Raw genomic sequence first — 14,107 nt, forward strand, 5'->3', positions numbered from 1 at the left:
TTCACGGCTCGAGTTTTGAACGTCTCTGTTCGCAATAACCCACTTACCGCCCTTGTGATGTAATGTACTAAAATGCAGTTGAAAAGCAATCGGCAAGCTCATCCATATAGAGTGCTAGCTAACTTTTAAAGTTTACGTTTGGTCGTTCTGTAACGAGTATACAATTTAGCATTCGTTTTAATCATGAAATAAACAAACTAGTGGACATTTGAAGTCGTTATTCCTTTATCCCTAAACATAAAAAAAAATTGAAGACAGCGCCATCTAGTTTTCAATAAAGGAACTTCAAAGACATCATATTAGCTGTTTAGTAGAATAAGTAATTACGATATTTTTTATTATCAGTAGTAAATTTTAATGGATTCAAATAAGGTTAATTTTACAACGGCTTTGGTACAAAAGCCGCTGGATTTCATTTCATTAGTTTGTTCATTCCATGGTTTATTTCGTTAGTTACTAGAGGGTGCAAATGACACCTGTCAAAATTTCAAAAGTAGGTAATCAATCGTCTTTGACATTAGTGACAGCTCAAGGGAGGCTTAGATAAAAATTATCGTTGTTTAAAAAAGCGACTGTCGAATCGCTTTTCATTGCAATGTTTGTAAACAACACTATGTTTGAGCGAAATAAATGTTTACAAGTACAGTTTAAAAATACTGATAAGTTCCTTTGTATAATAAAGTCACATGTGATCTGTCAGAAGTGAATCACAACAATAATACAAACTACTGTATGAATCCAATTGAAGAATAAGAAGAACTAATTTCGTTCGTACAATTTTTAGCCTTTTCTCCTATAAAGTTATCATTTTGCAGATGTGACTATATTACAACAAGGGTATGAATTAGTATTTGCCTAAACTCGATTAGAATTGTTTCAAAATTAATTCAAAACTTTGGAAAAAAAACTAAAAAATACTTTCTAAACATTAGTGAATAGATTTTGCGATAAATTCATCGACAAACAAAAATTTCACATAGAATAGCACTTTGAAAAGACCACAAATAAAGATGAGATGTATAGAACAATTGAAATGATAAATCAAGAACAGCGTTGGGAAACAGCTGTTAAAGGCCGGCAAGGACAGTTTTGTAAAAAGACCGTTACTCAAGAACAGTTTAGTGAAAAGACCGTTTACTCAAGAACGGTTTTGTGAAAAGACCGTTACTCAAGAACAGTTTTGTGAAAAGACCGAACAAGTACAGAGTTTATGAAAGACCGTAACTAAACAGGGTGTTGATTCGTCCATTCTTTGTGTAGGCAGCAGCAGGAGTCGGGCGGAGCGGTGCGTTGGCCTCACACGAGGAGGCTGGGGGCAAGCCATTCGTCCTCACTGATCTGTAATAAATTTCGTTGTCGTTTCTTTATTTACTATGTTCATGGACCCATAACGCAAGAGGACTGATATACTCCGTCCAACAATTGATTTAACTTTTGACATATGCATGCCTCCGATTTTCCTTAATTATTGACATAGAACCATAGACAAAAATGCAATACTTCCTGGACTCGCTTACTTAAAAAATAAAAGATTTATTATATGTATTATTTTTAATTTTAGTGAAGCGATGTGCTCTTTAGCTCCGGTATTTATCGAGTAAACAGATTATGTAACGAAGATTATTCAAGTTGATAAATTTTGGTACCTGTCTAATAAATTATAATTAAATGAAATAAATTATAAATAATTATAATAAATTCTTATTGTTTATTATAATGAAATGTCGGATTCTTCTTCATATGAACGGGAATCGTCACTTGAATCCTCAATAACATTAATTATTAATTCTTGAGTATACAAATTGTCAAACGCAACATCACGATCATAATCAGACAATATCTTCCTTTTTGAACCCGCTCACATTCACGATTAAAACTTCTTCATAAATAAAATCGATTGTTATAAAAAATCGAATCGGAAACGCATTAGGACATCACTAATTGACTAGAATTCGAGCTGTCAAAAGTCAAATGGTTGGACGGAATATAATCTTCATATTACATTAAAAAAGGTCAAAATTCTATCTTATGTACTTAGATTGGATCTAGATGGAGCTGATCATCGAGTATATAACCAGAAATAGAGACGAAATAAGGGCCATACATTCCTGGTAAACTCATAAGTGATACATCAATTATAAATATCAACTCTCGTTTGCACTGAAATTACAAATTAGAAAGCTGAAATAGTACAGCGCCAACAACTGTGTGTTACGTCTTCGTATATTCCAAAAATATTCTGTATTTATTGTAATAGAAGATAATATCTCTAACAATGGCGTGCTGTTCCATTCGGTGGTGTGGGGAAAAACAGAAAAACATCTAATTACAAAACAAACGGAATCAAATTCCATTGGTAATTAAATATTAAATATGTAATTTTCCCACCATTACAGCAAAGTTCAAGTTAAACTGGTCGATTTGAAGTGAAACAATTGACGACACACGTCAATATAGCAGAATAGTTTTCAAACAAATTAAATGACATTTCGTCTCTATTTCTGGTTATATACTCGATGAAGCTGATCAATAGCTAGGACGTAGTTTATATTATGTAAATGACCGTGGATATCAATTGATTCATCTTAAATATGAAATATAAAGTCAGTTTTTCTCCTTGTAATACTATACAAAGGCGTGCAAAAGATCAATTTTAAATTTGCAAAAGTAGTAGGTAAAAATCTAAACCTTCATCTTTTTTAATGATTGATCCCTTTTCTCTGAGACACAAATAGTAGTTAAAAAGGAATTAAAATACGAGTGAGTGTTTTAACGCTTAATTATGTACAATTACACCGCTTTATCTACACACATATTATAAGCTCTCTGTGATGTGTTCAAGAACCGCATGTTATGACTGGCGAAATGGCGGCAAATAAAAACCTTTCTCACGCATGTCACACAACCGCAGTTTTTATTTTTAATTCATAGAGAAACTAGAGTCGGCCCCAACTATCATATCGTTCGCTATTGACATTTCATTTCGAATAAAACTTCATCTCGACTGGTATTAGAATTGAGGTCCAATCAAATTGTTTTGCTTTTCAGAGATGTTTGGAATTTTAATGTCATAATAAAATCGAATTCGATGTTATTAAGAAGCAATAATAACATTTTCACAGACAAGAAATTTGTTCTAACAAAACAGTTTACCTATAAGATGGTCGTAATTTGCGGTTTTTGAACACATTATAGAGAGTTTATGATATGTGTGTAGATAAATAAATTAACTCAATGGATATTCATGAATAAAATATCTAATTTATTTTTTATTTCGAGATATTTCCTTAAAAGAGAGATGCTGTTAAATTTAGGTTTACAATTGAAGCCCTATTATTAAATTGACATTTATCTCGAAACTTGAAAATTGCCCAGCGGTTTAATTACACACCGCGCTGCCCGCTGCCGGGTCGGTCGCCATGGGGCGCTTGTTAACATTGGATATGTGTCAAATTTTCTCCGCTATCTCTCTTTTGTAGAAAAAAATGTGCAAGCAAATTAATTTCCTTCCATTTTGATTAACATGGGTTCCTCAAAGCAATACCTGATCAAATACTTACATTTGTGCCGTAGATGTCAGGTAATAGACTGCACCTGGAAGTGCTGTTTCATACTTACCATGCGTTGTTACACCTGGATTTTTAACCTACAATATAAGGAGAGCAACTTACATCTACGCCTGGACCGTCCATGCTGCAAGGGAAAACACTTACAGCTATTGCTGGATGGTACTGACCGGCTGCACCTGGAAGTGCTGCAACGGGTAGTGTAGCACAGGGGGAGGCTGGGACATGGCTGCCACTCCACCGACTGAGCCTACGCCACCTACGCCGCCTACACCACCTCCAAGAGCCCAGGGGAGTTGCACGCCGCCCATGCTGGAAAAATATAAAGTTATAAGTTTCTCACAGGTTTACACACTGCACCGCGTCTCGAGCCGGAGCGGAGACGCAGATCTGCGTCAACGTGTGGTTTAATCTGCGCGGAGCAGCGGTCTAGCGGGCCCCGTGTCACTTAAAGTACTCGCTTTGCAGTTGATCGTCGTAGTGATTGTATATGTAGCCGAGATCCTTCTTTGACAAGGATGGTTAATAATAAAGAACTTATTCAGGACGCTGCAGTTGTACTGTCTATTTGATTTTTGTTTACTCAAATAAAAAGATACCCAAGATATTTGACACATCCCTTTTTACGAACCAGATCGATAAATAGATAATTTGAAGTTCATTACAAAGATTTAAGAAAATATGAAGATAAATTTGGTCGATTTTCAATAGCAAATATAAATTTATCGACGTCGAGATCTATTAGAAAACTGAACATGTCCTTAAGCATAAAAATCTGCGCGGTAGTGCGGAGTGCAGTGTGCTATACCCTGAGGTTCACTGCGCCCCTGCGCGCGGGGGCGGAGAAGCGTAGTCAGTGTGTTCGACGGCGTGTGTTTTCAATACAAACTGAGGTACTTCAGTACAACGTTAAAAATCGCCTAATTATTGCAAGTATAAAATTAGTTTCTGTTTTTAGGACTCTTATTTTTTTAGTTTAGTCTTATTTATACGTATATCCTTGCTGAATGTATGTGAAGCTAGTAAGTTGTGTCAGGATAGACCACGGAAGAAAAAAAGCTATGGAATTGCCTTAGGCCTCGATTACTATCAGAACCGATGTTGGCGAAAACTCACACGCTTAATATATTTCAAACTTTATCCTGTTGGCATATCGTTGAAAGTACAATAGCATCAATACCTACTATTCCAAGTTACGATGTTTTGATATTATATTGAAATTTCAACCAATGTGCTGCCATCTAGCGGGAGTTTAGTGGTAGTTTAGTAACTCGAGTGAGTTTCACGACTCGATTTTTTTAGACTCGAGTGCGTGCTCCGATGATTCGCGTTCGACCGACCCGTGAGCATTTTATGCCACCGAGTCGTGCAAAATTGAGTAGAGTTTATAAATAAAGACTTAGGGTCGTATTCTAGAAGTCTACTCAATGCTCAAGTCAGGATTTGAGCAGACTTGAGTATGATTTCAAGCACTGGAAATACGACCCTAATGCCAAGGACTTGAGTATGATTTCTAGTGCTTTGAATCATACTCAAGTGTACTTGAGTATGATTCAAAGCACTTGAGCATTGAGAAGAGTTCTAGAACACTACCCTCAGAGTCTTTTATAACACTAGTCTCTTTCGCTTTTTCAGGACAGAAAGTTTTTCATCAGAAAAAACTTTCTCGCTCATTGCGTTATTACCACTTAAAGCAACTTACCCCATATACTGTTGCTGGTATCCTGCAAACTGCTGCGCATATGAGTAGCCCTGAAAATAATACGTTTGTCATTTAAGAATTGCGTCGTGTATTAAAAAATTAACAAGGAAAGAAAGAAATGTTAATTTGAATTCAATATAACTGTATTTTATAAGTTTCGGAAGTTTTGCTCTCTCTCTCTCTCGATAAAATAAAAACAAAATATATTTTTCTACTCCTGTACTCTTTTATCTGTCAATTAAAATTTCATAAGCCAAATGGACAAAGGCCCTCCTTTTGAGTACAGAACAAAATTCTATTGTATTCGCTACCGAACTGCGAAAATAAATCTTGACAAAATGGAAAAAATGCATACATAATTGTGTGTCAGGCAGTGCTGCGACTCCGTTCCTTAATTTTTTTCCATCCTTGCGACTCCGCTGTTTGTTTCTTTTTTTTGGTATTGTTTTTTCCATTGGAAAAGGCTTTCATCAAATATTGGTTGTGTTTATTATTTTATTTCCTCGAAGAAAAAGTATTGTATGCAATCGCTACGTAATTTGGTCTTAAAATATCGTACCTATTACTTAGGTATCGACCGACCATGGCTGTTATGAGAAGAAAAAAGGCCCGAGGTTTTTATTTGGGACATTATAGCCAAGTCAGCCTACATGTAATCACACTACGTACGTGCAAGTGTGACGAAAAATATTGTACGTTCCACGAGCGATACGAGAATTACGAACTCGACTCCGAAAGCCCTCAGTGTTCGACTTCGGGCTTCTAATGGAATGTTGTACGTAATTCTTTATTTACCGCCGTTAATACACAATGTACTATTACGTACCTGTACGCCCTGTACGCCTTGCAAGAATCCCCCAATCTGTTGGGGGTACGTGTTGTACCAGTACGAGGTGGGTGGTACGCCGCCAGCTGTGTATGCCGCTCCGAAAGGGCTGTACGCTGTGCCGCCAAGCTGAAATACAATATTAATATTACATACCAGTTTCGTACATAGATCGTACTTGGTTGAATGAGACCATGGGAACTGTAAAGAGGTTGAAATGTTGGTTTGTTAGGAAAAAACAAATGACAATTTTTCAGGAGAGAGTAGCTGTAAGAGCTCCTTGTTAAAGAGTTCGTCCAGGGATGTACTGTCATCTTACCTATTTCTGCCGCCACGCAGTAATGTGACCATTACTGCGATCCGGTTTTAAAGTGACAGGGTGCTAGTGTAATTACAAGGGATTTCTCAATTTTATGGGTGGCGGGCGCAGTTGCAGTGCCCACTCAGATTTTGGCGAGGTGGCACTGTAATTGTTGTCGACAGGCGTTGTGTTGTGTTGTGTGTGTTGCTTACCACTGCCTAGTGGTAAGCAAAGCACGACTCTCGTCTCGTCACTAAAAAAGTTTGTTTATCGGCTTTTTTATTGGAATTACATATGTTTAACTGCCTCCATGGCCGGACGGTTACCATGAGGAACTGCCATGCAGAGGTCCCAGGTTCGATTCCCGGGCGGGGAGAAATATTTGTATGGCCTACATTTATTTCTCTCGTGAGTTTCTGGTTGTCTATGTGTGTGTCCATGGCACCCGCGACACGGGGTTTCCCTAGTGCGGGGCTATGTTGAGTGTGTGCCTTGTTTTATTGGAATCGGTTAACGGAAAGTGCGCGAAACCGGATTCATCCCCTAGTTTGGCACCCTTAAAGGTGGAATATTTTTTTCAAAATTAAATGGGACCAATGCGGAGGTATCCTCGTTCCAACAAAAAGAGAATCATCAAACTCGGCTCACAAATGCCGAGATTATTGCGTAACATGCGTACAAAAAAAAAAACAGTTAAAGTCGACTCGATCTATAGAATATTTTATAGTTTTTGATATTATGGCGGGCCACCGGAAGAGACGCGGGAAAATTTGTTTTGCTGGGTCAAATGGTTTAGCATGAATTTGAGAGCCTTTGAGTGCTTTTGAGTGCCTTTGACACTCAAAGTGACTTAAAGGCACACGCGGGCGCTCGTAGGCACTCGCGGGCACTCAAAGGCACTCATTGGCACTCAATGGCACTCATTGGCACTCACTGGCACTCAAAAGCACTCCAAGGCACTCAAAGGCACCCAAAGGCACTCATAGGCACTCGCGGGCTCTCGCGGGCACCCAAAGGCGCACAATGTTCTCGGTGAGGGAGCGCCCTTATAGTACCAACTCTTTCTCTTTCAACTACCATTTTCCTTGCTACTGAAGTGAAAAGTTGTGTGTTACGCTAGGCAGCAAAGTTGTTCAATCAATTCAGTTCTATCTTAACCCCCTTGCTAAGGTTTCAATAGTAGCACTCGCGTTAAACCACAACTTTGCCTTGCATAACTTTGACTTTGATGTTATTATGATGACTATTGGGCCAACATACCTGTCCTTGCGCTTGCGCGTTATTCGGGTCCCCGGACTCCTTGCCCCACGAGCATTTCACAGGTTGTCCGTTCACGTCTGTGTTGTGCACCGCTACAATTGCGTGGGTAGCGCTTTCTTTCGTCGAAAATCTGGAAACCACCATAATCCAATGTTAGTTTAATTCAAAATAAGGATCAGGAAAGTAACGTTTTAAGTAACGTTTTTCACAAAAAATTGACCACTAAGGTCAAGTGGCTTGTACATCGGTTTTCACGCTGTTTGCATGTCTCTGAGGTCCCTGGTTCGATCCCCGGCCGGGCCGATGTAGAAAAACTAACTTTTCTACATTATCTCTGTCTGAATTCATTCACACACTGGCTTTTACCTTTTCTTAAAGTAATGCGTCCAAATGAACATCCTTGATAAGAAATTTAAAATAGATAGAAACTTTTGCCGTCTCCTGTATAATCACTCTTTATAAGATACGAGTTTGAGAAAGTATGGCATTTCGCTTTGGGTTAATGCCACCGGTATTAATAGAATCTTTACCTTACAGAAACGTACGGTTAGGGCAGTTTACAACCTGGGCCTTATCTTTGAGAAATAAGTTTAAAATGATTAACATTCCACTAACGTCGCAGTACATTTACGAAAATGTCATTTATATTAAGAAAAATATTAATTTATTTATGAAAAATAGTGACAGTTATAACATTAATACGAGGAATAAAAATAAACTAGCTGTTCTTGATAGTCGTCTTCACAAAGCCTCAAATTCATTTAAGGTGCAATGTATACGCTTCTATAATAAGATTCCGATACGATATTTAAAACTATTGTGAAACAAAAAATTAGACTAAAGGTTATTATCAATGATCAGAATAGACTTTTTTTTGCCTAAATTTCGAGGAACATAGACAGAAAATGCAGACTGCCTTACGACGATATTTTTTAGGTTCTGGATCTTTTCGGGATTGGGGAAATCTCTTAAGTACATAAAAAATTGACGTTTTGGGATAGGCAGGTAGACCATATTTATTTTAACTTTGCGACGATTTGTTGCAACACCAAATTTTCGGAATATTTACGAAAAGTTCTGACAATTACATGAAAATCGAGTCACAAAGTTAAAACGTATTAGAGTACGACGAGTCTTTGAGTTTTAGGATTCCACAGGAATGTCCATAAATCAACAGAATGTTTGAAATATACAGTGCTTTTTAATGAGAGTGTGTGGAGAAATAAAAAACTATAGAATATGCAAGGAAACTGTATGTGGAACTATGAAATATTTTTTTGTGGAAACAATTTTGGCACAGTCAATTTTTTGATCAAGTGTGAGTTGTCCATAAAAATGGACAAAATTGATCAACATTTCTTTAGCGCTGATCGACTCAGTTTCATGAAGGAATCAGAATGAGATGAAAAATAGGGATAGCAGACGTTGGTCAAATTTAATTTAAAAAAATTGGATATGGTTTCGGATTTCCTCATGATGTCCCATTTAAAAACAGTCTGTATATCTTAAAAACTCTAAAATTAAATTAAATTAAATAACTGTTTCCAGTTTGGCGGGTCTTTGTAAAATGTACACTCAGAAAAAAAATATTGGAAAAAAAAAAAGATTTTTTTCGTCGGAATTTTCCTAAATATTCCGAAAAATTGGTGTTGCAACCACTCATCGCAAAGTTTAGATAAATATAGTTTACCTGTCTCAAATAACGTCAATTTTCAACGTACTTAAGAGATTTTCCCAATCCCGAAAAGATCCAGGACATTTTTTATAAAAATATTGTCGTAAGACAGTCTCCACTTTGTGACTCTGTTCATCGAAAAAAACTCTACCTATTTCAATCACTGGTTATTATACAGCTTCTGTGTACTTGGATGACAAAAATCCGTGGTGACCTGTTTAGGTCTTGCAGATATTCTCGACTTGTAAGGTATTTAAATTAAATATTGTATAAGATAAATATATTCAAATGTATATTTACAAAAAGCAACCCCTAGAATTACGAATGAATTTGAATTAGACTTTCATACCACGAAAGTAATCAGTAGATAACTTTCTTACTTCTTAGATCAAAATTGATATAAACAATATAAGGGTTCCGAGGCAAAACCCATTAAGTAGCGAATTGATGGTTTTGAGTTAATTGAAAATTTAATACCAATTAAATATGCTTAAAAGTGAAATAAAAGTTAGTAAATGCTAAATAATTATACTAGAAAATATATTTAAGGTTGTATTTTTACTCTTTATAGTTAGGTATATAATAGTAAAATAAATGACATAAAAATCATATTTAATAGTGTACAGATTTATTAGGTTATAGCACGAATAAAATTCATAGCTTTTTAACTGACTTCAAAAAAAGGAGAAGGTTCTCAATTCGACTGTATGTCTTCGGTATTTGTGAACCGATTTTCATGATTCGTTTTTTGTTGGAAAGAGGGTACCTCCGCAGTGGTTCCATTTAATTTTGAAGAAAATCATCCACGTCTAATTATTTTAATGTTTGTTTTTGCTACTGTCCAATTCAAGGCGTTTTTCTCTCTCAATATATTTTGAGTAGTGAGAACCGACTTTTATTGTCTCCTGTGTCAAGTCCCGTATAATGGTGCACTTTCCGGTAACCGATTTCAATAAAAATTGGTAATTATATGTAATTCCACATACTTTTGAGGTGGGTTTTTTAGTACTGTGTACTGAGATTATAAATTTGCAATTTAACTGCCTCGAACGGTTACCATACTGGACTGCCACGCAGAGGTCCCGGGTGCGATTCCCTAGCCGGGAGAAATATGTGTATGGCCTAAATTTATTTCTCTCGTGAGTTGGGTGTAATTTGTCTATATATATGTGTATCCATGACACCCGCGATCTATTTCCCTAGTGCGAGGCTATGAGTGTGCGGGTTATTTTGTACATTTTGGTTTAAGATGTGAATATACCGGGAGTTTAACTAAATCTTTTTTGTGTTACACTCATAAATCTACATGGATTCTATCATTGAAAATTGCATGAAAAGTACACTTAGGTTAGATAGCTCATTTTTACACGATTTTAATTCCGCTTTTCCCTTTCCATCATCGGGGGACTAGACGTAGGCATGGGTTTCACCCCTATGTTGTGGATATGCCAAAGATTCGAACGAAAGAGGCCAACGGCTATGGAGTGGAATTCCCTGCCTACAGGCTTGTTCCCTGAACGTAATAACTTGGACCTTTTCAAGGCGAGAGTGAATAGGCATTGTTTAGGTGTGCGTGCTCCATAGTCGACCTCATCGTTACTTTCCGTCACTTTAGATGGAGGTCAAATGCGCATTTACATTTGAATAAAAAAAAAATACAAAAAATCAACACTTAACTACCTCCGTGGCCGAACGGTTACCATGCCGGACTGCCACGCAGAGGTCCCAGGTTCGATTCCCGGGCCGGGAGAAATATTTGTATGGCCTACAATTATTTCTCTCGTGAGTTTGGGTGTAATTTGTGGTTGTCTATGTGTGTGTCCATGGCACCCGCGACACAGGGTTTCCCTAGTGCGGGGCTATGTTGAGTGTGTGTGTTATTTATTTATTTATTTATTTATTTATTTACTTATTGTATTTTGCCTCGGAGCCTTTGATATAAAGCTGGTATTCTACAGTGACTGAGGAACATATCGAATACCTTTATGAACAAATTATCTTATTGAACTTGAAACAACATTATGAGTTAATTAATGAAAATGGTGATTTTAACCCATATCTCATCTCATATTTTGACTTACACAAGGCGTTATTACGAATACGTTGTATAACACGACCAACTCAGGCAACAGCACACACGTTTACTCCTTTATTGGTAATGAAAATAGGGCTAATTTTCAATATCAGTAATAAGTCCCTTGTAATTCAGCTTCCACTAGTGTATACTAGTGGAAGCTGTATGGATTGGCATTGTGACTAAGTTGACATGGCCAACACAGCCAACATTTTTACAATGATTATTAAAATATATATGTCTTATTATTATTTTTATTACTATATCAAAACCATGCATGCACATCCCACCGCTGAACACGAATCTTTTCCTACGAAGGGTCGAGTATTTTAATATTGAATTTGGAGTTGGTGTATTGTTATTTATTTCATATTAGTATTAATTTTTTAACCGACTTCTAAAAAGGAGGAGGTTCTCAATTCGACTGTATGTTCTTTTTTTGTTGGAAAGGGGGGTACTGCCATAGTGGTCTCATTTCATTTTGAAGAAAATCATCCACCTTCAAGGCTGGCTGTTCACGCATGAAGATTCATTTTCATAAATAGCGCCTAACATTAATTTAGGAGCAATTACTTTAAAGGTTGATTTTGCTATTACTCCAATTCAAGGCGTTTTTCTCTCAATATACTTTGAGTAGTGAGAACCGATTATTATTATCTCCAGTGTCAAGTCCTCTATAGTGGCGAACTGGGGGATATTTCAATAAAACTTAATAAATAGACGTAATTCCACGTACTTTTGAGGTCGGATTTTTTTTACGTTAGTCAATACATCAACCGACACGTGGGCTAAGATCGTCATTATCATTAATTGAATCATTCATCAATTAGCAAACACGGATTATAAAGGCAACATGTTTGCAATGGATAATTATGTTAGCCAATATATCAGCTGTTACGGGCACAAAGATCAACGTCATCTTTCACATAATTCATCAATCTTTTCTTTAACTTTCTTCTCCGTTTGTATCCCTTCACATTCACACCTAACACTCTTCTCGTCACATGATATCATTGAGTATACAACCAGAAACAGAGACGAAATAAGGGCCATCCATCCCTGGCAACTCATCACGCAAAAGAACCTTATATCACTTTTAAACATCAACTCTCGCTTGCGCTGAAATCACAAATTAGAAAGCTGAAATAGTACAGCGCCAATAACTGACATGTGTGTACGTCTCCGTATATTCCAAAAATATTCTGTATTTATTGTAATAAAGATCTCTAATCTCTAACTATGGGGGGCTGTTCCATTCGGTGGCGTGGGAAAAACAACAAAACATCTAATTACAATACAATACATCGATTTTCATCGGTTATTAAATATTAAATATGTAATTTTTCAATTTTCGTCCAATTATATGTATACAATTATAGTAAAGCTCAAGTTAAAGTGGTAGATTTGAGGTGAAACAATTGACGACACCTGTCAATTGTTTCGAATTCGGATTGGCCAATCGGAGCGCAATTGTCACCGTAATTATTGGGGAGAGTAGTTTTCAAACAAATTAAATGAAATTTCGTCTCTATTTCTGGTTACATACTCGATGCATGACATTCTTCCCTCCGCATGACATGTCCATACCACGCTAACTTATTACTAAAGATCGACATTATCAATAAATAATTAAAACAATCATTCATCGGTTACCACGGACTGTCTGACTGGGGCTATACTGAGAGCTATTTCCTTCCTATGATTGCAGGAATGTTTATATAAAAATTATAAGGAGTTCTCCAATAAGGACATAATAATTTTGTATTTCAATAAGACAGAACAATTTACCTATCGAGCTGAAATGTATTCCAGGTGCAGCACACTTGTTACCTTTAAGAATGGAACTCAATCTCGTTCATATGACCACCTCGAGCACGTTTGCAGCGGTCACATAGCTGGTCAAACAATCGATTTACTGAAGAGGAAGTTTGATAATCGTGTGATCTCGCGAAATGGTCCGGTCGAATGTCCACCTCGTTCATGTGATCCAACGCCGCTTGATTTCTTTTTATGGGGTTAGGTTAAGTCCGTTAGTTTATGCCAACAAGTCAACAACGTTAAATGAGCTTAGAAACAAGATCAAACGCCAAATTGCCAACGTGTAAGAGTGGTGGAAAATTGGCTCCAATACGTGCTCCCGGTGGTCATATGAACATGATCGAATTCCATTCTTAAATATAACATGTGTACCGCATATGGAATAAACTTCTGTTCGATATCTCCATTATTCTGTTTTTTTAAATTATTGAAAAACCCATAATATAAATTAATAATATTATCTTTATTGTTACCTGATGAAGGCATAGCCCTTGTCTTTGAAGACTCTGATCTCCTGGATAGTCCCGAAGGGCTGGAAGGTCTTCTGCATGAGTTCCTCAGTGAGTCCGGTAGTCAAGCCTCCACAGTACACGGTGCAGTTAGTGGGCGAGCTCTGGTTGTAGACCTCATCGAAGGTAAGGGGTTTTGAGTTTACTGGAAATCACAACGTTAATACGATTAAAAATCTATCACAATTCATATATAGCCTACTGCTGGACATAAGTATTAAGAATTAAAAATGTTGCGTATCTCCGTCGTTGCCGGTTGTATAATAATGTATTTCTTTTATTACAAATAAGTGACGGGACGGACAAGACGTGTGTCTGATGGTAAGCGACACGCCTGTCGTTAACAGTTGCAGTGCCATTCAGTGCTTTAAATCGC

At 36.9% G+C, this 14,107-nt stretch overlaps 1 protein-coding gene across 1 annotated transcript; it reads right to left on the reverse strand.

Annotated features, from left to right (window-relative positions):
- Positions 1-814: 814 nt before the first annotated feature.
- LOC113240217 (nucleolysin TIA-1-like) lies at positions 815-13,876 on the reverse strand (the record flags this gene model as incomplete). Its single annotated transcript, XM_026477466.1, has 6 exons — positions 815-1,338; positions 3,737-3,878; positions 5,269-5,318; positions 6,095-6,223; positions 7,656-7,785; positions 13,696-13,876. Coding segments are annotated over 6 exons (674 nt in total), but the record flags the coding sequence as incomplete, so codon positions are not given.
- Positions 13,877-14,107: the final 231 nt, after the last annotated feature.

Source organism: Hyposmocoma kahamanoa, unplaced genomic scaffold, assembly GCF_003589595.1.
Source record: "Hyposmocoma kahamanoa isolate Upper Pololo Valley unplaced genomic scaffold, ASM358959v1 124, whole genome shotgun sequence".
In the NCBI taxonomy this organism is placed as follows: Eukaryota; Metazoa; Arthropoda; class Insecta; order Lepidoptera; family Cosmopterigidae; genus Hyposmocoma; species Hyposmocoma kahamanoa.